At 47.3% G+C, this 22,600-nt stretch overlaps 1 protein-coding gene across 2 annotated transcripts in view; it reads right to left on the bottom strand.

Moving 5' to 3' along the window:
• The window catches only part of hibch (3-hydroxyisobutyryl-CoA hydrolase), a 234,870-nt gene that overhangs the window by 12,834 nt on the left and 199,436 nt on the right, over window positions 1-22,600 (bottom strand). For both annotated transcript variants that reach the window (XM_038789153.1, XM_038789152.1), the window contains exon 11: window positions 15,632-15,713. In XM_038789153.1, the coding sequence (XP_038645081.1) occupies window positions 15,632-15,713 (82 nt within the window). The remainder of the gene's footprint in view (window positions 1-15,631; window positions 15,714-22,600) is intronic.

Below are 22,600 nucleotides of genomic sequence, written 5' to 3'. Positions count from 1 at the left end.
GAGGGGGATGGGCAGTCACTAACCATTTCTTTGTTGCCAAGGATACTGGGAAAAGGGGCCTCAGGCCAGGTTAAGGAATGTGGGGAAAGCCTATGGGAGCTTTGCATTTGTACCGTTGCCTTATTTGGTCGTATGTATGTGAAACTTGATGCAACTTGAATGTATATGAAATGAGATGTTTTTCCTTTGTCTGGCACTCTGGCTGTTGAAGAGGCAGGAGACTGATGATGTTCTGCTCTCCCAATAGAGTGAGTCACCCAGCTGGCTGGTTAAAATAAACAATAATTAATACCTGCAAATCCATCTCAAATTTTATTGAGCCCAGACTGGCAGCAAAAGAGTCAGGATTGTCACCGGTACCTGGTATAGCATCCGGACACAGTCCACAAAGCCCTGCCCAAACCCAAACCACCCCTGGACCTCCCACAGGTATTCCCACTCCAATCGATCAAAGGCCTTCTCTGCATCCATGGCCACCACCACCTCAGCCTCGCGCCCCTCTGGAAGCGTCATAATCACATTGAGTAACCTCCTAATGTTGGTCGCCAAATGCCTCCCCTTAACCCCCGTCTGGTCCTCCCCTATTACCCCTGGGACACAGTCTTCGATCCTTGTGGCAGGATCATTGTCAATAGTTTGGCATGCACATTTAACAGGGAGATCGGTCTGGATGACCCACAATTTTCTTGCTTTAAAATGAGGGAGATCGACGCATGTGACAACATCAGGGGGAGCACTCCCAACTCCTTTGCCTCATTAAAGGCCCTTACCAACAATGGTCCCAACGCCCCTAATAACTTATTATAAAATTCCACCGGGTACCCATCTAGTCCCAGGACGTTACCCGATTGCATTGCCTTCAGATGCTTCACTACCTCTGTCAGCCCAATTGGGACCCCCCAGGCCCTCCACCAGCTCCTCATCAACCTTCGGGAACTCCAACCCTTCCGAAAACCGCCTCATCCCCTCTTCCCCGGCTGGGGGTTCTGACTCTCACAATTTACTATAAAAGTCCCTAAATACCCCATTCCCCCCCACTTATTGACCAAAATTGCCACCCCCCCTTCATTTTAGAGTCCAATCCCGAATGAAATACTTGCCCAACCCATCCCTTCCTCAGCATAGTCTGGTCCCCCACCTTCACGTGAGTCTCTTGTAGCATGGCCACTTCCGCCTTCAATCTTTTTAAATGTGCGAACACACGGGACTTTTGACTGGCCCATTCAGTCCTCACACGTTCCACCTGATCAGCGTCCCCACCCCCCCACTCCGCCGATCAACCATAGTCTCTCTTGGGCCAGCCGCCGGCCTGCGTCCTGCAGCTCCCCAGGTCCCGCAGCTCCCCAGGTCTGCCATCAGGCGGCCACCGTCATCGATTCTCCTCCCCTACATTTAAAGTATTACCCTGTCAACAGTACATCCCCCCCCGCCCCCCCCCCCCCCAATTCCCCCAGCAACAGCCCCTGCCCCCATCCCCCCACTAACCCTCCACTGCACATCCGTAAACTAGGTCGCCCAGCTAACCTGGCAGCCTTCGCCCATGGTACCATTCTATCTCCCACTGATTCCCCTCCTCCCCGCTCAAACATAAGTGCAAACAAACAAAAACAACCCCTCCCCAAGCCCAAACAATGAGACCAATCCCCCATCTTCCAACAGAGAACAAAGAGCAAACCAGAAGCCAAAAAAGAAATGGCCCCAAACACAAATTAACAGCAGCATCAAAACATCTCCACCAAAGTTCAAAGTCCACCTTCTCCTGCCAGTCCATTGTCTCTGATAAATTCTATCGCCTCGTCGCTGTCCCAAAGTACAGCTCCCGGCCTTCGTAGGTCACCCACAGATGTGCTGGGTACAGTAGTCCAAACCTCACCCACTTCTTGTAGAGGACCCCCGTGACCTCGTTAAAGCTCTCCCTCCTCTTGGCCAACTTTGCACCCAGGTCCTGGTACACTCGGATTTCACTGCCCGCTCAGGTGCAGCGCCTCGTCTGCCTGGTCCACCTCATAATTTGCTCCTTGTCCAGGATACGGTGCAAATGCACCACCATCACCCTCGGTGGCCCGTTCCCCTGGGGTTTCCTCTTTGGCAATCTATGCAGGATCCACCTCCAAAGGCTATGCAACTGCACCCTCTCCTAGCAGTTTCTCCAGCATCCTCCCCACATACGTGCCAGCATCGGCTCTTTCACTCCCCTCCGGCAGGCTCACAATCCAGAAATTCTGCCTGCGTGACCGGTTCTCCAGGTCTTCAACCTTCTCCTGGAGCCGCCACTACTGGTCTCGCATTAGCCCCATCTCCACTGCCATCGAGGCAAACTTCTCCTCATGTTCCCTCACCACCGCCTCCATCTTGTCGATCGCCTGACCCTAAGCCAGCTTTGTCTCCACGTGGTCGATCACTGCCTTGATCAAATCCACCGCCCGGGCCAGGTCCTCCACACTCTCCTTGCGTTGCTCAGTGAACTTCTCGTTCAGAAAGCTCACCAGCCGGTCCGTCGAGCACTGAGCCAGCAGGGTCGCTTCCTGCCCCTCCGCCACCTCCATGTGCGTCCCATGCACCGCACCAACTCGAACTGACTGATTCTCTCTTTTGCGATTGCTTCTGGCCCTCAGCTCCATACACCAGTGGGTCAAACTCTTCCACTCACTCTCATGCACCTTTTTGCCCCCTCACAACCACCTATTAACCAGGGAAAAGGTCTGAAAAAACCACGAACGAAAACAACCAAATGTGCGACCACTCACTCCATGGCCGCCACCGGAAGCCCCCCCAAAAACCCATATTTCAACCATAATATCCATAAAGGGAAAGAACAACATAGAGGGAAAAAAGGGTGAAAAACTATCAAAGGCCAAATTCAGTCCAGTCCCAGGCCTTCACAAATGCTTCTGCCGTCTCAAGCGGTAATCCCTGCCGTTGTTCGTGACCCTCAGCTTTGCCGGGTAGACAACACCAAACCACATGTCCGTTTATACAACGCCGCCTTAGCTTGACCGAAGGCCACCCATATCCTAGCCAGCTCCATCGTCAGATCCTGGTATATACGTATACCGTTGCTGTCCCACCCCACCTCCTGCTTCGCCCACCTCAGCACCTTCTCCTTCACTTGAAAATTGTGAAAGCAGATGATCACAGCATGTTGGTGAAGTACTTCATAGGCCTCCGGCTCTCCAACACCTTGGGCACACCCACAATCCCCAACTTCTGCCTTTATGACTGGTTCTTCAGGTCTTCTACTTTGGCTCTCAGTCCTCTGTTGATCTATGCCACTTTCCGCAACTTCTCACCCATTGAGGTGAGCTGGTCGCTGTGCCGCGACAATGCCTCCTCCACCCCCTTCATTTTCTCTCCTTGCACCCGCACCGCCATGGAAGTTTTCTCCAACTCTTCTGTCATCAGGACAAGGATCTCTCCCCACCACTTCTTAAGCGAGGTCCTCATCTCTGTCCAATGCCTTTCAAAATGTTTTGAGAGCAATCGCTCAAACCTCAGCCATCTTTTCCACCATGACGGGTGTGGCCCCATGCGACAGGCTCTCTCCTGCCAGCTTTACTCCCACTGAACTCCTCGCCACGCTTGAAGGCGAACTTTTGCTCACTCTCTTTTTCCCTGCGTTCCTTTTTCCAGTTTTTGACAATCTATAAAGCCTCAGACCTTCCCTCGGCTTCCCATCAAAGAATTTTCCCCAAAACTGGGTGTAAAGGGCTTTAAAAAGACTGGTTTGTCAGGAGCCACCAAACATGCAACTTCCACCTATATGCCGCAACTGGAAGCCATCATGGCCACCATTCCTCAGACCAACTTTCAATTCCAGATTTATTAATTGAATTTAAATTTAAAAAGCTACTGTGGTGAGATTTTACCCCAAATCCCCAGAGCATTAGTCTGGGTCTCTGGATTACTAATTCAGTGACATTACCACTGCACCATCTCCTTTTACATCATCCCATTTTGGAAACAGTCAAGTAACATATAGGATTATGCTTATTTTTATATCCAAACCTTATTTGATATCAATTGTGCAATTAAAATTTATGCAAAAAAAGATAAACGTTCAAAGAATAAGTTATTATATATTAGTGTCAGTTTGGCTCCACATTACATTGCTCTCACTTTTGAGTTAGAATGTTCAAGAGCTACTATGATTTCAGCACACAACCTAGGTTTACATTTCAGTGTTGGATGAGGTTGTATTGTATGATTACAAGTGCTGTCTTTTGGATGGGATATTAAACCGAAGCCTGATCTTCTTACTCAGGGAGACAGCAAAGATCTCAAGGCACTAACTAGTCAAAGAAAAGCAGTGTGATCAACATTCTGCCTTTCATCAATATAATGAAAAACAGATACTATGACCTTTAATTCATTGCTATCTGCAAAACCTCACTGTGCACAGGATGAGTTGCCATGTTTGCCCACAGAACAACAGGGACTGCACTTCAAAAGTAATCAATTGGGTTTAATACACTTGGGAATTTGTTTCTTCATTAGTCACAGCGCTTCAAGTTGACTTCTTCATCATAATAGTAACTTGGAATTACTATCACCTTGATGGCGATGATTGCTGGACTTCACATCTTTCAAAGTGGGTGTCCACAGGCTCACATTTGTGAACAAAAATCAGCCCTGGATTTAGAAGTCACATTGGGAAATGTCATCTGCACACCTGCAGCCGCATGCCTGATTGTGGACTGGTGTTCAGGTTGAGAGAATTGGAAGTCGTAACAAATCCCGGGCTCGAATTTGTCCTCGGGGTAAACAATCATCAGCCCCAAGCTTCATGAGGGCGGGGGTGCCTTACTTGGCCTAGAAATCAGTTTGGCGGCTAATTTGAGACCACAGGGGCAGGAATGGAAGCTGAGTTACTCAACTGCAGTCCCAATTTAAACAGACCATAGAAACCATTTTATGGCTGCTGTTTGAGTACCGTAGCTTCAGTTTAGAAGGTATAAGATCGAGGGCAACTTACCACATCTAAGGACAGGCAAAAGCTTGGAACCCAGGACAAGCCAAACCCTTGATTCTCAAATATAGCCAGAGGCTGTGAGGGAGAGGAGGGAGATCTTCTTCCTGAAAGATTGCAGCAGAAACCCACCCAGTTAAGCAGTCCTGGTTGGACACAGTTGACTGGTCGGCAAATGTGTAGTGTAGAAGCTTAATCTAGTATCAGAAGAGTTTCAATAACTTGCGGCAATGTGCAAGCAACCCCCACCCCTCAGGACAGGACTCTGGTTATTCACCCTCCAGCAGACACACCTGCTGAGGATCTTCAAGGCACAAGCAGCTCCTATACATGGGAGGTGTAAATCCCAAATCCTCTTATTGACCTCTCAGAATGGTTCAAAGTGATGGTCACTGTATAGTGTGCAGAGGACCTGCCAGATATTCTGAAATCTGAGTGACCGACTTTCAAAGGATATTGGAAGACTCGCCCTGGTGTGGTGGGGAGCCTGCTTAAAAGTCGGGAGGAGTGTGGGACTTAATCTTCAAGGCTATATATCTGGGGCTAGTTTAGCACACTGGGTTAAATAGCTGGTTTTTAATGCAGAACAAGGCCAGCAGCGTGAGTTCAATTCCCGTACCAGCCTCCCTAAACAGGTGCTGGAATGTGGCGACTAGGGGCTTTTCACAGTGACTTAATTGAAGTGTACTTGTGACAATAAGTGATTATTATTATTATCTGCTGGGAGCTTGGCGTCCACCCTAAGAATCTGGAAGCAGTTTAGATAGCATTATAAACATAGCTCCATATCCTTGCTCGTTCCTATCTGCAGCAATCACCTATTTTTGCCACAGGTTTACACTTGATGTTTAGGTCATGGGAGGGGAACGGTTTGGAGAGAATCATAGAATCCCTACAGTGCAGGCCATTTGGCCCATCGAGTCTGCACCGACCCTCTGAAAGAGCACCCTACCCTGACCCATATTCCCATCCTAATTCCGGAAACCCTGTAACCCCACCTAACCTTTTGGACACTAAGGGATATTTAGCATGACCAATCCACCTAACCTGCATATCTTTGGACTGTGGGAGGAAACCCGGAGGCAACCCACGCAGACACGGGGAAAATTACAAACCCCACACAAGCAATCAGCCAAGGCTGGAATTGAATCCGGTTCCTGGCACTGTGGGGCATCAGTGCTAACCACTGTGCCACCATGCTGACCTTTTGTTTGAGGACTTGTTCGCTGAGGGTAGGTTTTCCAGCTTTAAGGAGCTGTGGGAAAAATTTGCTCTCTGATTCCAATCTGTTTAGATACTTTCAGATTCATGATTTTACACGTAAGGCACCACTCTCTTCGCTGTTGAAGAGGATTTTGTTGGTCGGGTCTGGTGGGGGGAACCATTTTGCGTATTACAGTCAGGTCCATTAGCGAGTCGGCTATATTGGATGAAGTAAAGGTGAAATGGGAGGATGAACTACGTCCTATTCTGGATGATGAGGTGTGGAGTGACGTTCTTTGCAGGGTCAACTCTATGTCCTCTTACGCTCGTCTTAATTTTATTCAGTTCAAGGTGGTGCACAGGGCTCATTTGACTCAGGAGAGGATCAACATTTCTTTCTCTGGGGTGGTGGAGGTGCGAGCTTTGTTCTCAGAGGTCGGCCAATAACTCTCACGTGTTCTGGTCTTGTCCCAAGTTAGAGGGCTTCTGGGTCTACTTCTTTAGCACCATGTTCGAAATACTTAATGTCGATCTGGAGCCATGTCCGTTGGTCGCCATTTTTAGGGTATCAGACTTAAAGGTGCTGCAGACGGGGGGGGGAAGGCAGATTTCCTTGCCTTTGTCTTGTTAATAGCCTGGAAATGAGTTCTGCTTGGGTGGAGATTTTCTGCTCCGCCAGTGCCTCGGCTTGGCTTGGTAACCTCATATCATTCTTACACTTGGAGAAGGTCAAGTACACCATTAGGGAGTCGTTAGAAGGGTTCTACCCATGATGGCAGCCATTCATTTCCTTTTTTAAAGAGTTAGGCACCGTCAGTTATTAAGAGGTTTAGTTTAATGTTGGGGGATTAAATTAATTGGGGTTCTTGATCGTTTATGGTGTTCATTATGACTAGCAATTTGAATTAACTTTTATATTGTTGTGTTTATAATGACAAATTTTCAATAAAAATATTTTGAAACGTTTTGGTTGTATTACTTAGTGGGGAAGTACCATCTCTGTAGTTTGATGCATTCGTTTCCTAAAGTAATATTTGGTCTATTTTGATTTTAGTGTGTTTGTTACAGTGAAATCTTAAAATGTGAAATTGTGTCATGCATTTCACTGGAAAATTTATACAATTGTTTTTAAAAGTATTCAGATACCTATGGGGATGTTAACATATGCACCTGGGGGAATCCAGTGATGGAGGCAAAACCCACTGCCCTCTATGCCTGTAAGGACCCATCTGTCAGGAATTCAATGTACTGTCCAGCTTTGACAAATAGAGCATCAAAGACCTGCAAGATACAGTGGTTTGTAGCTGTTTACAAGATGTCACCAAGGTCTGCAGTTGATCCTTAGAAGGAGCCAGAAGCAAAGACGTTTAGTGACATAGTGACATTGACATCTACTGGCAGGTATTACATAGAACATACAATGCAGAAGGAGGCCATTCGGCCCATCGAGTCTGCACCAACCCACTTAAGCCCTCACTTCCACCCTACCCTCGTAACCCAATAACCCCTCCTAACCTTTTTGGTCACTAAGGGCAATTTACCATGGCCAATCCATTTAACCTGCACATCTTTAGACTGTGGGAGGAAACCGGAGCACCCGGAGGAAACCCACGCAGACACGGGGAGAATGTACAGACTCCGTACAGACAGTGACCCAGCGGGGAATCGAACCTGGGGCCCTGGCTCTGTGAAGCCACAGTGCTATCCACTTGTGCTGTCGGTCCCAGACAAGTCCCAATAGTGGCTAGGATACTGGACAAAAACCCCAATATTTTATTTTAAATCCTAAGACCATGAGGAAAGGATACATCGCTTCAGGAGTGATTTCACAAAGAAATAGGGATAGCATATTCCAAAACAAACTTTATTAGTAACCCAGTATTAAAATATCTTAAACATCCCGTGTTTGCGTGGGTTTCGCTCCCACAACCCAAAGATGTGCAGGCTAGGTGGATTGGCCCTTAATTGGAAAAATGAATTGGGTACTCCAAATTTATGAAAAAAAATCTTAAACATCATACCGGAAAATTGCTTACAATTACTCCTTAAACAATGCTACTCAATCAGTCAATACAATATTCTTACCTGCTATCTTTATTCCCACTCAAACAACAAGAAATACTATCTCAACTCTCAGTCCCCTTTAACTACCAGTGGCACATAGGAATACCTACTGCACAGATATGTTCTTTGTAAAAGAGAGATCTCTTGACACTGCTTTAAAGCAAAGCTCTGACTCCTGTCAGAACCATGCAAAAACATGGCTGTAATTCTTCAGAGGCTGCTTCTGCTCACCTTCTAATCAGACAAGTCTGAACTGATTTGAAAGACTGCTAATATATCTACAGACATCAGGACTTCAGGAAGCGCAGTATCGTACACACCCCTGTCTGCATCAATGGTGCCGAGGTGGAGATAGTTGACAGCTTCAAATTCCTAGATGGGTACACCACCAACAATCTGCCCCAGTCCACCCACATCAACGCAACGACCAAGAAAGCACAACAGCGCCTATACTTCCTCAGGAAACTAAGGAAATTCGATACGTCCACATTGACTCTTACCAATTTTTCAGATGCACCATAGAAAGCATCGTACCTGGCTGCATCACAGCCTGATATGGTCAGCAGATACAAAAGTCTGAGAACACGTACGAACAGGTTCAAAAACAGCTTCTTCCCCGCTGTTCACAGACACCCGAATGACCATTTTATGGACTGAACTGAACTCTCCAATCATCTTCTCTCCTGATAGTAGTACACTCTGTATGCTTCATCGGATGTCTATGTCTATGTATTTACATTGTGTATCTATCGTATGCCCTATTGTTTTCATGTATGGAACCATCTGTCTGGACTGTATGCATAACAATATTTTTTACTGTACCTTGGTGTGACAATGAACCCAAATCCAAATATCTTTAACTGAACTGCAGAGAGGAAACTGCTTGACTTTTGTTCACAGTTTCATCGAAACCACAACTCACCTTCTTTCCCTGCAAAATGCCATATACCTTGGCTCAACGCAGTAACATCATCTTACCAAGCTGATATCTAATTAACTCCACAGGGAATCCCCCTAATCCAAATAAAACAGCACTGGCTTTTTATGATGGCTTAATTGCACCCCGGCTCCCAAAACCTTTGATGTCCATCAAACTAGGATTTATTTCAAAACACAATGGTTGCAGTCAAATACTAAATAATGCGTTTAACCCTTATTGCACCAAATACCTCTAATACAATACAGCTGAAATTTCTAGATTCATCATACAGGGCATGGTGAGAAGTACTGCAGGATCTTCAGTGACAAGGGCACAGATCTCGGTGGAGCATCACAGTCTTCTGCAACACTGGTTCTTGGTCATCTCAAGGTAGTTCCTTCTTTGCTGGTAGATTCTATGCTGAAGGTTTGACCTGTGTTCTTCCTGCTCTCTGGATGCTTCGGGCTCTGCCCTGCCTATAAACGGTGCTGCTCCACATTTTCACTGGACCAAATATTTGAGAGTCATGCCACCATTACCAGCTGCAGCCTCCTTGTGCTCAGGTGGTACCCACTATTTTTGGAACCCTTGCCACATCTTCATATGCCTCTGCAATGTCAGGAGGGTGACAACCCTCTACACTGCCCTATTGCTACTGCCCAATATCCCTGCCGCCTATGAGCTAACAGCATCTGTCTATCTGACTCCCAATGGCCAAGTTTCCCTCTGCGTCATTCACCTTTTCATGAGGCCCAGTTAATTCACTGGGGCAGCCATACCAGGATCCCCATGATCTCATCTGCCCCAGTCAACGCCTATAGTACATGTAGCCCCATGAAAATAAGAACATGCCCCTTAACAAGCTATCAATAAGCTCTTTAACAATTTGAATTGGTGCAAGTATGAGTAGGTTCTTTCAGGAGGTAGCAGATGAGTGTGAGAGGTGTGGGCGGGGGCCAGCAAATCACGCGCACATTGAGGTTGTGAAAAATTGGGAAGATTCTGGGTGGGAGTGTTCACAGTCTTAGCCAGGATAGTGGAGGAGGAGGTGGAAGAGAGAATATCAAACTAAGCTAGAGTCACAGACAGACTCTCGGCGGTTGTGGCAAGGACTAAACAACATAACGGGCTACAAAGCGAAGCCGAGCAGTATCTCTGGCAGCAGTGCACCCCTCCCCGATGAACTTAATGCATTCTATGCTCGGTTTGAGCAGGTAACCAACAATCCGCTGTCGAGTGCCCCAGCAACCCATAATTCACCCATACCCACCATCACAGTTTCCGAAGTCAGATCGGCCTTCCTGAAAGTGAACCCACGGAAGGCGATGGGCCCGGACGGGATACCTGGTCGTGCACTCAGAGCCTGCGCATACCAGCTGGCAGAGGTATTCACAGACATCTTTAACCTATCCCTATTCCACTCCGAGGTCCCCATCTGCTTCAAGAAGACCACCATCATACCGGTACCAAAGAAGGATCAGGCAACATGCCTCAATGACTACCGCCCGGTGGCCCTGACGTCAGTTGTAATGAAGTGCTTCGAGAGGCTGATCATGAAGCGCATCACCTCCATACTCCCGGAACGCCTTGACCCACTTCAATTTGCATACCGTCACAACCGGTCCACATCAGACGCCATTTCCCTGGCCCAACACTCATCCCTAGAGCATCTCGAAAACAAGGACTCCTACATCAGACTCCTATTTATTGACTACAGCTCCGCCTTCAACACCATAATCCCAGCCAAGCTCATATCAAAGCTCCAAAACCTAGGACTCGGCTCTCCACTCTGCAACTGGGTCCTTGACTTTCTGACCAACAGACCACAGTCAGTAAGAATGAACACCAACACCTCCTCCACAATAGTCCTCAATACCGGTGCCCCGCAAGGCTGCGTACTTAGCCCCCTACTCTACTCCCTGTACACACACGACTGCATGGCAAAACTTGGTTCCAACTCCATCTACAAGTTTGCTGACGATACGACCATAGTGGGCCGGATCTCGAATAACGACGAGTCAGAATACAGGAGGGCGATAGAGAACCTAGTGGAGTGGTGTAACGACAACAATCTCTCCCTCAATGCCAGCAAAACTAAAGAGCTAGTCATCGACTTCAGGAATCAAAGTACTGTACACACCCCTGTCAGTATCAACGGAGCCGAGGTGGAGATGGTGAGCAGTTTCAAATTCCTTGGGGTGCACATCACCAAAAATCTATCCTGGTCCACTCACGTCGACGCTATCACCAAGAAAGCACAACAGCGCCTATACTTCCTCAGGAAACTAAGGAAATTTGGCATGTCCACATTAACCCTTACCAACTTTTACAGATGCACTATAGAGAGCATCCTATCTGGCTGCATCACAGCCTGGTATGGCAACTGCTCGGCCCAGGACCGCAAGGAACTTCAGAGAGTCGTGAATACCGCCCAGTCCATCACACGAACCTGCCTCCCATCCATTGATTCCATCTACACCTCCCGCTGCCGGAGGAAAGCGGGCAGCATAATCAAAGACCCCTCCCACCCGGCTTACTCACTCTTCCAACTTCTTCCATCGTGCAGGAGATACAGAAGTCTGAGAACACGCACGAACGGACTCAAAAACAGCTTCTTCCCCACTGTCACCAGACTCCTAAATGACCCTCTTATGGACTGACCTCATTAACACTACACCCTGTCTGCTTCATCCGATGCCAATGCTTATGTAGTTACATTGTATATCTTGTGTTGCCCTATTAAGTATTCTCATGTATTTTCTTGAATTCTGTTTAATTCCCTTTTCTTCCCATGTACTGAATGATCTGTTGAGCTGCTTGCAGAAAAATACTTTTCACTGTACCTCGGTACACGTGACAATAAACAAATCCAATCCAATCCGGACCCTTTGGTGGTGATATTTGGGGTTTCAGAGAAGTCGGAGTTCAGGGAGAGGAGGAAGGCTGATATCTTGACCTTCGCCTCTCTGATTACACGGCGGCGAATTTTGCTGGAGTGGTGGTTGGCATCGCCACTGTGGGTAGCGGCTTGGTTGGGTGACCTGTATGAACTCCTGCGATTAGAGAAGATAAAGTATGAATTAAGGGGCTCTTCAGGGGGTTATGAGGAAAGGTGGGGGATGTTTGTGACCGTGTTAGAGGGAATGTTCGTCGTGGGGGGTGAAAAAGAGGAAAAGTCCGTACAGACTGCATAGTTGATTTTAGGGAAGCATGTTTCCCTGGGTGTTTGTTCGCTGTAACCTGTTCTGATACATGTTTGTAATAAAATACATTAAAAAAAACACAATGTGAATTGACCTTCTTCATAGATTGGGCAAGATGTCATGGTTGCCCTCCCCACCCTGCCCTGGTGAAATTCATCAGTGCTGAAACCGTACATGAGTAGGTGGCAGAGATTTTTCCCATCCCCCCCTACCATTCCCCACCCCTAGCTGGTCCTTAAAATTCAACCCCAACTCTCCACTCTCACTCATTTGTATCATGTTGAATGTGCCTTGAACCATTGCAATCGAATAGCAGTGTAAAAACTTTGTTTCAAAAATATTCCTTGATATATTTAATACTGATAATACAGTACAGTTTGATTAATACAGCAGAAAATACATTCACCATAAAAATAAGCATTTAACGGCGCCAAGCCACCAGCTGTGAGTTACCCGGTTTTAAATACTGAAAGTGGCATTTAGAAGTATACAAACTAAGTCCCCGGGGCCTTCTTTAGGAGAGTGACTAGCAGTGTTTTGAGCTTTGTGTGGGCATATGGGACTCCGAGAGTGAAGAGGGTGTTCCTGGAGCGAGGGAGGGATAGAGGCGGGCTGGCGCTGCCCAGCCTTTTGGGGTACTATTGGGCGGCCAATGTGTCAGTGGTGCGTGGGTGGGTGATGGAGGGGGGAGGGGCGGCGTGGAAAGGAGTGGAGATGGCGTCATGTAGAGGTACGAGCCTGGGTGCCATGGCAACGGCGCCGTTGCTGCTCTCCCCTAAGAGGTTTGCCACGGGCCCGGTGGTGGCGGCGACCCTAAGAATCTGGGGACGGTGGAGACGGCATGGGGGGAAGCGGGGGGCTCGATGGAGGCTCCGTTGGGTGGCAATCATCGGTTCATCCCAGGGAACAGGGATGGGGGATTTAGGGGGTGGCAAAGGGTGGGCATCAGTAAATTGAGGGACCTGTTTATTGGCGGGAGGTTTGCGGGCCTGGGGGAACTGGAAGATAAATTTGGGCTTCCCCAAGGGAACATGTTCAGATACTTGCAGGTAAAGGCGTTTGCTAGGCGACAGGTAGAGGGATTCCCTTTGATGCCCTCACGGGGGACGATGGACAGAGTGCTTTCGGGGGTGTGGGTCGGAGAGGGGAAGGTGTCTGGCATCTATAAGGTAATGCAGGAGGTGGAGGAGTCGTCAGTGGAGGAGCTGAAGGCAAAATGGGAGGAGGAACTCGGGAGCAGATAGAGGACGGGACTTGGGCGGATGCCTTGGAGAGAGTCAACTCTTCCTCCTCATGTGCGAGGCTTAGTCTCATCCAATTTAAGGTGCTGCACCAGGCCCACATGTCCGGGACTAGGATGAGTAGGTTCTTTGTGGGTGAGGACAGGTGCACCAGATGTTCGGGGAGTCCAGCGAACCACGCCCATATGTTCTGGGCATGCCCAGCACTGGAAGAATTCTGGAAGGGGGTGGCGGGGATGGTGTCGAGGGTGGTTGGATCCAGGGTCAAACCAGGGTGAGGACTCGCGATTTTTGGAGTTGCGGTAGAGCCAGGAGTTCAGGAGGCGAAAGAGGCCGGTGTCCTGGCCTTTGCGTCCCTAGTAGCCCGACGAAGGATCTTGCTGCAGTGGAAGGATGCGAGGCCCCCAAGTGTGGAGACCTGGATCAGTGACATGGCGGGATTTATAAAATTGGAAAGGGTCAAATTTGCCCTGAGAGGATCAATACAAGGGTTCTATAAACGATGGCAGCCTTTTCTGGACTTCCTGGCTCAAAGATAGGTATCTTGGTCAATAGCAGCAGCAACCCCGGGGGGGGGGGGGGGGGGGGGTGTTCCTTATTGTAGTTTCTATTATGTAACTTAATATTGTGTTAATTTGCATTGTTGTTAATATGCTGTGTTGTTCATGGAGGTGGGGCGAATGTTTCTGATTGCTAATATTATTGTTATAGCTGCCACTAGGCCGACAAAGGAGCATAATCAGTGGAATGTCCCTATGGTGATCAATGACCTGGAGCCATGCCAGGTTTGTGGGCAGACCTGCTTCCAGTGCAGAAGTCCATGAACACCACATCAATCGCATTGCCCTTATCTACCTTCTCTGTTATTTCATCTGGAAAACTCAAGCAAGCTAGTTAAACACAATTTGCACTTAAGAAATCCATGCTGGTTTTCCTTAATACATCTGCATTTTCCCAAGTGACTGTTAATTTTGCACCAAATTAGTTCTAAAAACTTTACACCACTGAAGTTAAACTGGCTAAAGGTAGTTTGCAAAGATGGAAGGGTCATGCGTTGCTTTTCCTGCACAGTATTCAATGTAACCCAAGGCCTCATATGTTTGGGGAAGGCTGCATTGATTAACCAATAGCTGTCTTAGTGCTAAGTGAAGGGCTAATTGGGCCGATCTAGCGTTAAGAGTGCTTTGAAAAGGGTCATCTGGACTCGAAACAGCTCTTTTCTCTCCTTCCAGATGCTGCCAAACCTGCTGAGGTTTTCCAGCATTTTCTCTTTTGGTTTCAGATCCCAGCATCCACAATAATTTGCTTGTATACAGAAGGAGGCCATTCACTCCATTGTATTTGTGCTGACTCTTTGAAAGAGTTATCTAATTAGTCCCATTCATCTGCTCTTTCCCAATATCCCAGCAAACTTTACTTTCAAGTACTTATACAATTCCCCATTGAAAGCTATCATTGAATATGCTTCCAACGCACTTCCAGGTAATGCACTCCAGCTCACAATACACAATGTATTTTTCCCCAGCTCACACCATCTCCTGAGCTATTTCAGCAGCTGGGTCAGTGCAAATACTGCCATCACTATCACTAGCTTGGTGAGGAGGTTGACACAGAAGAGAAAACAACATGCAAGGTTCCCGTTGCAGACAAGATCTGGCTTAGCTATGATTCTGCCCAATAACTGAACTCTCAACAACTGTCAGGGATCTTACAGATAGGAATGGTTACTTGGAAAATGCTAGAGAGTTGAAAACATACTTTAGCGTAAGTTAGGTTAGTTTGATGGAAAGAGAAGAATTAAGACTGTATTTAAATTCATGGTACACAATTATTGAATGCTATTGGGTTACTTTTTTTGTTGCGCTGTAGTTTCTATACTGTGATGAATGAGTATCTTCAGAAGACAGTCCACTGTGACTTCTAATTGACTGCATTATGGTTCAATATTAGTGTTAAATTGTTGGAGAATCCCTGGCTTTTTACTAACAATGTAACAGTGCTCAAATCTGTCTGTTGTTTATCTAGAGTACCGTACCTCCAAGTGTTGAAGTGCAAATGGACTAGCATCTCGCTTCAGATTTTGTAGTATTTCTTCTACATTGTTGGTTTTAAATAGTCTGTAGAATAGAAACAAATAAAAATTGTTTTGTAATGAACTGATAGTCTGTAAAATACAGCAATACACATTGCAATACCAAGCTGTGCTGATACTAAACTTTAGCTTAAATTACTGCAGATGATCTTTGGGGGCTATGAAGCCCTATTTCTACGTGATTCATTAAAATGTGTTAGCTCTGAATCTGAATTACCAAATATTTCTCTATTGAATCATGGAATACTTCAAAAACAGTTTGCATCAATAGTTAATGTGGAAAAAAAGCATTGATGCTCAAATAACATTGAGAAGTAAATCACCAGATGAGCAGTTTATGACAGCTGTAGGAAAATAAAGCTTTCACAATATGAATTCAATGTTGTGCATCAAGTTGCTGCGAACAATGTAAAAATATTTTAGCAAAAAAGTGTCCATTTTTTCTTGCTGGTGGTGACTATAGAACTCACTGTGTCTGCAATGATTGCACACACCAGTGGAGCAAATCCTCCCAGATGCTATACTGGTGCAGGTGCTAACTCGCATGCAGAGCAGACAGAACATGTTAGCGATCAGTGTACAATGTTAATTTTATGCCAGTGTCAGAGAGACAGAGGATCGTGAAGCTTGACCCTCCCGAATCTCCTGCTTTATTACTGGGCTGCCAACATGAAGAATATCCTACAATGGCTGACTGATTTGGAATCAAACCGGAGTAGATTAGAGGCACAGTCTTGTGTCACAGCCTCTTCTCTACACGCCATAATTACCGCACCCCTGCCTTGCTCCCCGGTAGGTCTTTCCTCAAACGCTGTGGTGACTTCATCCCTTAGGATTTGGAAGCAGTTTTAGACAGCACTTCAATCTCCTCTCACTGTCCTCACATGCTCCAATACGTACATAAAAAGCAAGAGAGTAGCCAGGGAAAGGGTGGGCCCACTGAAGGACCGGCGAGGGAATCTATGTGTGGAGACAGAGGAAATAGATGAGGTACTATATGAATACTCTGCATCAGTATTCACCAAAGAGAAGGCATTGGTGGATGTTGAGTCTGGAGAAGGGTGTGTAGATAGCCTGGGTCACATTGAGATCCAAAAAGATGAGGTATTGGCCGTCTTGGAAAATATTAAGGCAGTTAAGTCCCCAGGGCCTGATGGGATCTACCCCAGAATACTGAATGAGGCGAGAGAGGAAATTGCTGAGGCCTTGACAGAAATCTTTGGATACTCACTGTTTTCAGGTGATGTCCCGGAGGACTGGAGAATAGCCAATGTTGTTCCTTTGTTTAAGAAGGGTAGCAAGGATAATCGAGGGAACTACAGGCCGGTGAGCCTGACGTCAGTGGTAGGGAAATTACTGGAGAGAATTCTTTGAGACAGGATCTACTCCCATTTGGAAGCAAATGGACGTATTAGTGAGAGGCAGCACGGTTTTGTGAACGGGAGGTCATGTCTCACTAACTTGGTAGAGTTTTTCGAGGCGGTCACAAAGATGATTGATGCAGGTAGGGCAGCGGATGTTGTCTACATGGACTTCAGTAAGGCATTTGATAAGGTCCCTCATGGCAGACTGGTACAAAAGGTGAAGTCTCACAGGGGTGAGCTGGCAAGGTGGATACAGAACTGGCTAGGTCATAGAAGGCAGAGAGTAGCAGAGAGTAGCAATGGAAGGGTGCTTTTCTGATTGGAGGTCTGTGACTAGTGGTGTTCCACAGAGATCAGTGCTGGGACCTTTACTGTTCGTAGTATATATAAATGATTTGGAGTAAAATGTAACTGGTCTGATTAGTAAGTTTGCAGACGACACAAAGGTTGGTGGAATTGCGGATAGCGATGAGGACTGTCAGAGGATACAGCAGGATTTAGATCGTTTGGAGACTTGGGCAGAGAGATGGCAGATGGAGTTTAATCTGGACAAATAGGGAATATACAGTGAATGGTAGAACCTTCAAGAATATTGACAGTCAGAGATCTAGGTCTACAGGTCACTGAAAGGGGCAACACAGGTGGAGAAGGTAGACAAGAAGGCATACGGCATGCTTGCCTTTATTGGCCGGGGCATTGAGTATAAAAATTAATAAGTCATTGGGCAGCACAGCAGCACAAGTGATTAGCACTGTGGCTTCACAGCGCCAGGGCCCCAGGTTCGATTCCCTGCTGGGTCACTGTCTGTGCGGAGTCTGCATGTTGAAAATGAAAATGAAATGAAAATTGCTTATTGTCACGAGTAGGCTTCAATGAAGTTACTGTGAAAAGCCCCTAGTCGCCACATTCCGGCGCCTGTCCGGGGAGGCTGGTACGGGAATCGAACCGTGCTGCTGGCCTGCTTGGTCTGCTTTAAAAGCCAGCGATTTGGCCAAGTGAGCTAAACCAGCCTCTGGTTCCCCCCGTGTCTGCGTGGGTTTTCTCTGGGTGCTCCGGTTTCCTCCCACAGTCCAAAGACTTGCCGGTTAGGTGGATTGGCCATGATAAATTGCCCTTAGTGACCAAAAAAGGTTAGAAGGGGTTATTAGGTTACGGGGATAGGGAGGAAGTGAGGGCTTAAGTGGGTCGGTGCAGACTCGATGGGCCGAATGGCCTCCTTCTGCACTGTATGTTCTATGTGACAATCACCTCTCCGTGCCTTCGGGCTTGGATCCATCAATCAGGTCCTGGAGAGCTGTCCCGGTACACTCCCATCTGATTAAATGCCCCCTGCCTCCGAAAATTACTCATGGAAAAGCATTAAATTCCACCCAAAATCTGCATAAAGGGAATAGATGGGTTAAGTGAGCAAAAAGAAGTTGGAAGTGGCATATAATGTGAGAAAATGGGAGATTGTCCACGGTTGTGGGAAGAATAGAAAAGCAGATTATTTAAATGGGGAGAGACTGCAGAATGGGTGTCTTTGTAGATGAATTACAAAAGGTCGACATGCAGGTACAAGATGGAAGCTTTGCCAGCCTTGAAAAACTTAGACAGATACCAGCTGTCTAGTCCCAACCATTTCCATTTCTTTCAAATTCGCGATTTCTCATGTAAGTTTCTTCGTTCTTCTCCCTGGCCTCATCCCTTCTTCCTTGCTGGAAATGTAACTGTCCTTGGCACAGGGAGGAGAAAGGGTCAAATTTGGATCCTGCTGCTTTGACTAGAGTATATGAGAAATGGATGGAGGAACTAGGCTCTGCGCTTACGGAGGAGGTTGGAGAGAAGCCCTCAACAGGGTAAATTCCACTTCATTCTGTACCAGACTGAGTTTGGTTCAGTTCAAATTGCTACATAGAATGCACTGGAAGAACGCAAGGATGAGTGAATTCTTTCAAAGCATGGAGAACAAGTGTGACTGCTGTCCACTTACACCGGCTAACCACATTAATGTGTTTTGGTCTTGTCCTAAGCTTCTGGATACTGGCCTCCTTTTTTGACACAATATCCAAGATTTTGCAGACAAGCTTAGAACCATGCCACTGAGGGCAGCACAGTGGCGCAGAGGTTAGCACTGCTGCATCACATTGCCAAGGTCCCAGGTGAGGCCATCCATGAGCCTTGCTGCTCTGGACTTAATCAGGCCAGTGGCAGGAAGTCCATAATATGCTGCCCCGGTACACTCCCATCTGATTAAATGCCCCCTGCCTCCAAACATTACTCATGAAAAAGCATTAAATTCCACCCAAAATCTGCATAAAGGAAATAGATGGGTTAAGTGAGCAAAAATAAGTTGGAAGTGGCATATAATGTGAGAAAATGAGAGATTGTCCACGGTTGTGGGAAGAATAGAAAAGCAGATTATTTAAATGGAGGGAGATTGCAGAATGGGTGTCTTTGTAGATGAATTACAAACGGTCGACATGCAGGGACAGCAAGTAATTAGGAAAATAAATGGCATGTTAGCGCTTATTGCAAGAAAGATGAAGGTCGGGAGAGGGCATTGGTGAAACCACATCGAGAATATTGTCTATAGTTTTGTTCTTACTTAAAGAAAAATAAACTTGCATCGGAGGCTGTTCAGAGAAGGTTAATTTCTGGGATGAAGGGGTTGCCTCATGAGGAAAGATATAGCAGGTTGGGTCCATATTCATAGGAGTTCATAAGAATGAGAGGTGGCCTTACTGAAACATAGGATTCTGTGTTGGTAATGTAGTCCTCTGTGTTCCTTGACATTGACTAAGTTTTCTAGAAGGATTTGCAATGTGCCAAGCATCATCTTGTGCATACCCATCAGCATTCTCTACCCCTCCGCCATCTTTCTCTTTTTAAAAAAAATGTATTTTATGACAAACATATATGAAAACAGATTACAGCAAATAAATGGGACATACTTCCCAACAATCAACTATACAGTCTGTACAGATTTTGCCCCATTTTCACCCCCCTCCGCCGACCTGCGACGAACAGCTCCTCAAACACAGTCACAAACATCCCCCACCTTTTCTCAAACCCCTTTGCTGAGCCCCATAGCTCATACTTTATCTTCTCTAACTGCAGGAAGCTGTACAGGTCACCTAACCAAGCCGCTACGCCCGGTGGCGATGCCGACCGCCACTCCAGTAAAATTCGCCGCCGTGCAATCAGAGAGGCGAAGGCCAAGACATCGGCCTTCCTCCTCTCCACGAGCTCCGGCTTCTCTGAAACCCCAAACATCGCCAACTATCTTGGCTAAGATGAGGAGATGCCGGCATTGGACTGGGGTGATTACAGTAAGAAGTCTTAAAACACCAGGTTAAAGTCCAACAGATTTGTTTCAAATCACTAGCTTTCGGAGCACTGCTCCTTCCTCAGGTGAATGAAGAGGTATGTTCCAGAAACATATATATCGACAAAGTCAAAGATGCAAGACAATGCTTTGAATGCGAGCATTTGCAGGTAATTAAGTCTTTACAGATCCAGATATAGGGGTAACCCCAGGTTAAAGAGGTGTGAATTGTCTCAAGCCAGGACAGTTGGTAGGATTTCGCAAGCCCAGGCCAGATGGTGGGGGATAAATGTAATGTGACATGAATCCCAGGTCCCGGTTGAGGTTGTACTCACGTGTGCGGAACTTGGCTATAAGTTTCTGTTCGGCGATTTTGCGTTGTCGCACGTCCTGAAGGCCGCCTTGGAGAACGCTTACCCGGAAATCAGAGGCTGAATGCCCTTGACTGCCAAAGTGTTCCCCGACTGGAAGGAAACATTCCTGCCTGGCGATTGTCGTGCAATGTCTGTTCATCCGTTCTCGCAGCGTCTGCATGATCTCGCCAATGACATCCTTCATGACATCCTTTCCTGCAGCGTCTGAGGCAGACAACATTGGCCGAGTCGCACGAGTATGTACCGCGTTCCTGGTGGGTGATGTTCTCGTGTGTAATGGTGGTACCCATGTCGATGATCTGGCACGTCTTGCAGAGATTGCCATGTCAGGGTTGTGTGGCGTCGTGGTCGCTGTTCTGAATGCTGGGTAGTTAGCGACCACGACACCTGTAACCATTGGACACCAAGGGACAATTTAGAATGGCCATCCATCTAACCTGCACATTTTTGGAGGATTAGGTATGAGGAGACCATCAACGTTCAGAGTTTCAGCCTGATTGGTGGAATAGCCCCAGAATATGGATATCCGAATAATGGCCAATAATAATAATGGTGAATAATAACCCCTCCATGGGGTTAGAACATGCAGGTGTGCCTGTCCTCCTCCAGTTTGCTTCAGTTGCCTTTGATTGTACACCATTTTGTCCTGATAGAGAGGGGGAAATATGCAAGCGAGTATGGTGCAATCTGCTTTGATGATGTAGGTGTCATGCTTGAATAGCTGGCAGCGAGTGAAACCTGTGCAATGTGGACCTGAGACCTGAAGCAATGCAAAGTGCGAGAGGTTGAGGTGTAGTATATGACTTGGATATATGACCGGATTGATAGAGATTGTTGATAAATGAATGGGTTTCTAGTGATGTGGTGATTTGAGCAGTAGCTAAGGCGAGGCAGTTTATGGAGCGGGATTCTCAGTTTCATAAACTAAGTGTTGTCGCCAAGATTGAGTCGGTGGACTTCTACGACACCTAAATTGGCACCTGCCCCAGAGCAATTTATGAGCTGTTAATGGGCTAGCACCGACGTCATGTGGAACAGAAACGATTCCAATGAAAAACGGTATCCGATTCACCGGGGTCAGGGTTGACACTTGAGAAGATCACAAGCTACAGCTGTACATTTGCACTCCACTCCCCACATATACTCATTCCAGCCAAGAAGATGACAGCATGAAGAGTGGCACCCCCGTTTGTGGATGCAAAGCTGAGGGACCTTGCTGGACTTCGTAGAGGGGTGGTAAGGAGGCTGCCATCCGCTACCGTACACTGGGCCTCGGCGCAGGTGGCAGAAGAAGTGCCGGATGAAGCTGCACAACCTCCTCACAATGGCAAGCGTGAGTAGGCAGCACCATGCCCCTAGCACCAACCCTTGTCCCACACACCCGTAACCCCTCCCCATACCTGCCAGCAGTGTGCGCACCTCCCACGCTGCAGCACATGCCACCACCCATATCAGCCGCCATGGCAGGGTGCCCTGGCCACGAAGACCACCGGTTGCCCACCACTTGTGCAGCCCATGTCCGTCTATCTAGCACTGTCTTCTTTCCACTCTCTCCCTCTAGAAGGCGGCGCATAACTGCAGAGAGAGGGGAAAAAACGGAGGGGGACCATCGGACCTGCGGCCTCTCACCGCAGTGGAGCGGCGGGCACTGGACCTGGTCTGTGGGCCCAGAGAGAGGGTAGTTGCTGAGGTAGAGGTTGGCACGGGCAACCAAGTAAGGCCCTGCAGCATTGTGGTTTTCCATGGCATGCATGGCTCCACCACCACCCCATACCCCCCTTATCGCCCCTACCTCACCCCTGCCAACCCCACACCACGACCCCAACTCGCAACTCAATCGTGTGTCATGTCTTGTGGCTTGCAGGAT

Source organism: Scyliorhinus canicula, chromosome 2, assembly GCF_902713615.1.
Source record: "Scyliorhinus canicula chromosome 2, sScyCan1.1, whole genome shotgun sequence".
Classification (NCBI taxonomy): Eukaryota; Metazoa; Chordata; class Chondrichthyes; order Carcharhiniformes; family Scyliorhinidae; genus Scyliorhinus; species Scyliorhinus canicula.
Note: the sequence above shows the minus strand (reverse complement) of the source record. Positions and strands in the feature narration are given on the sequence as shown.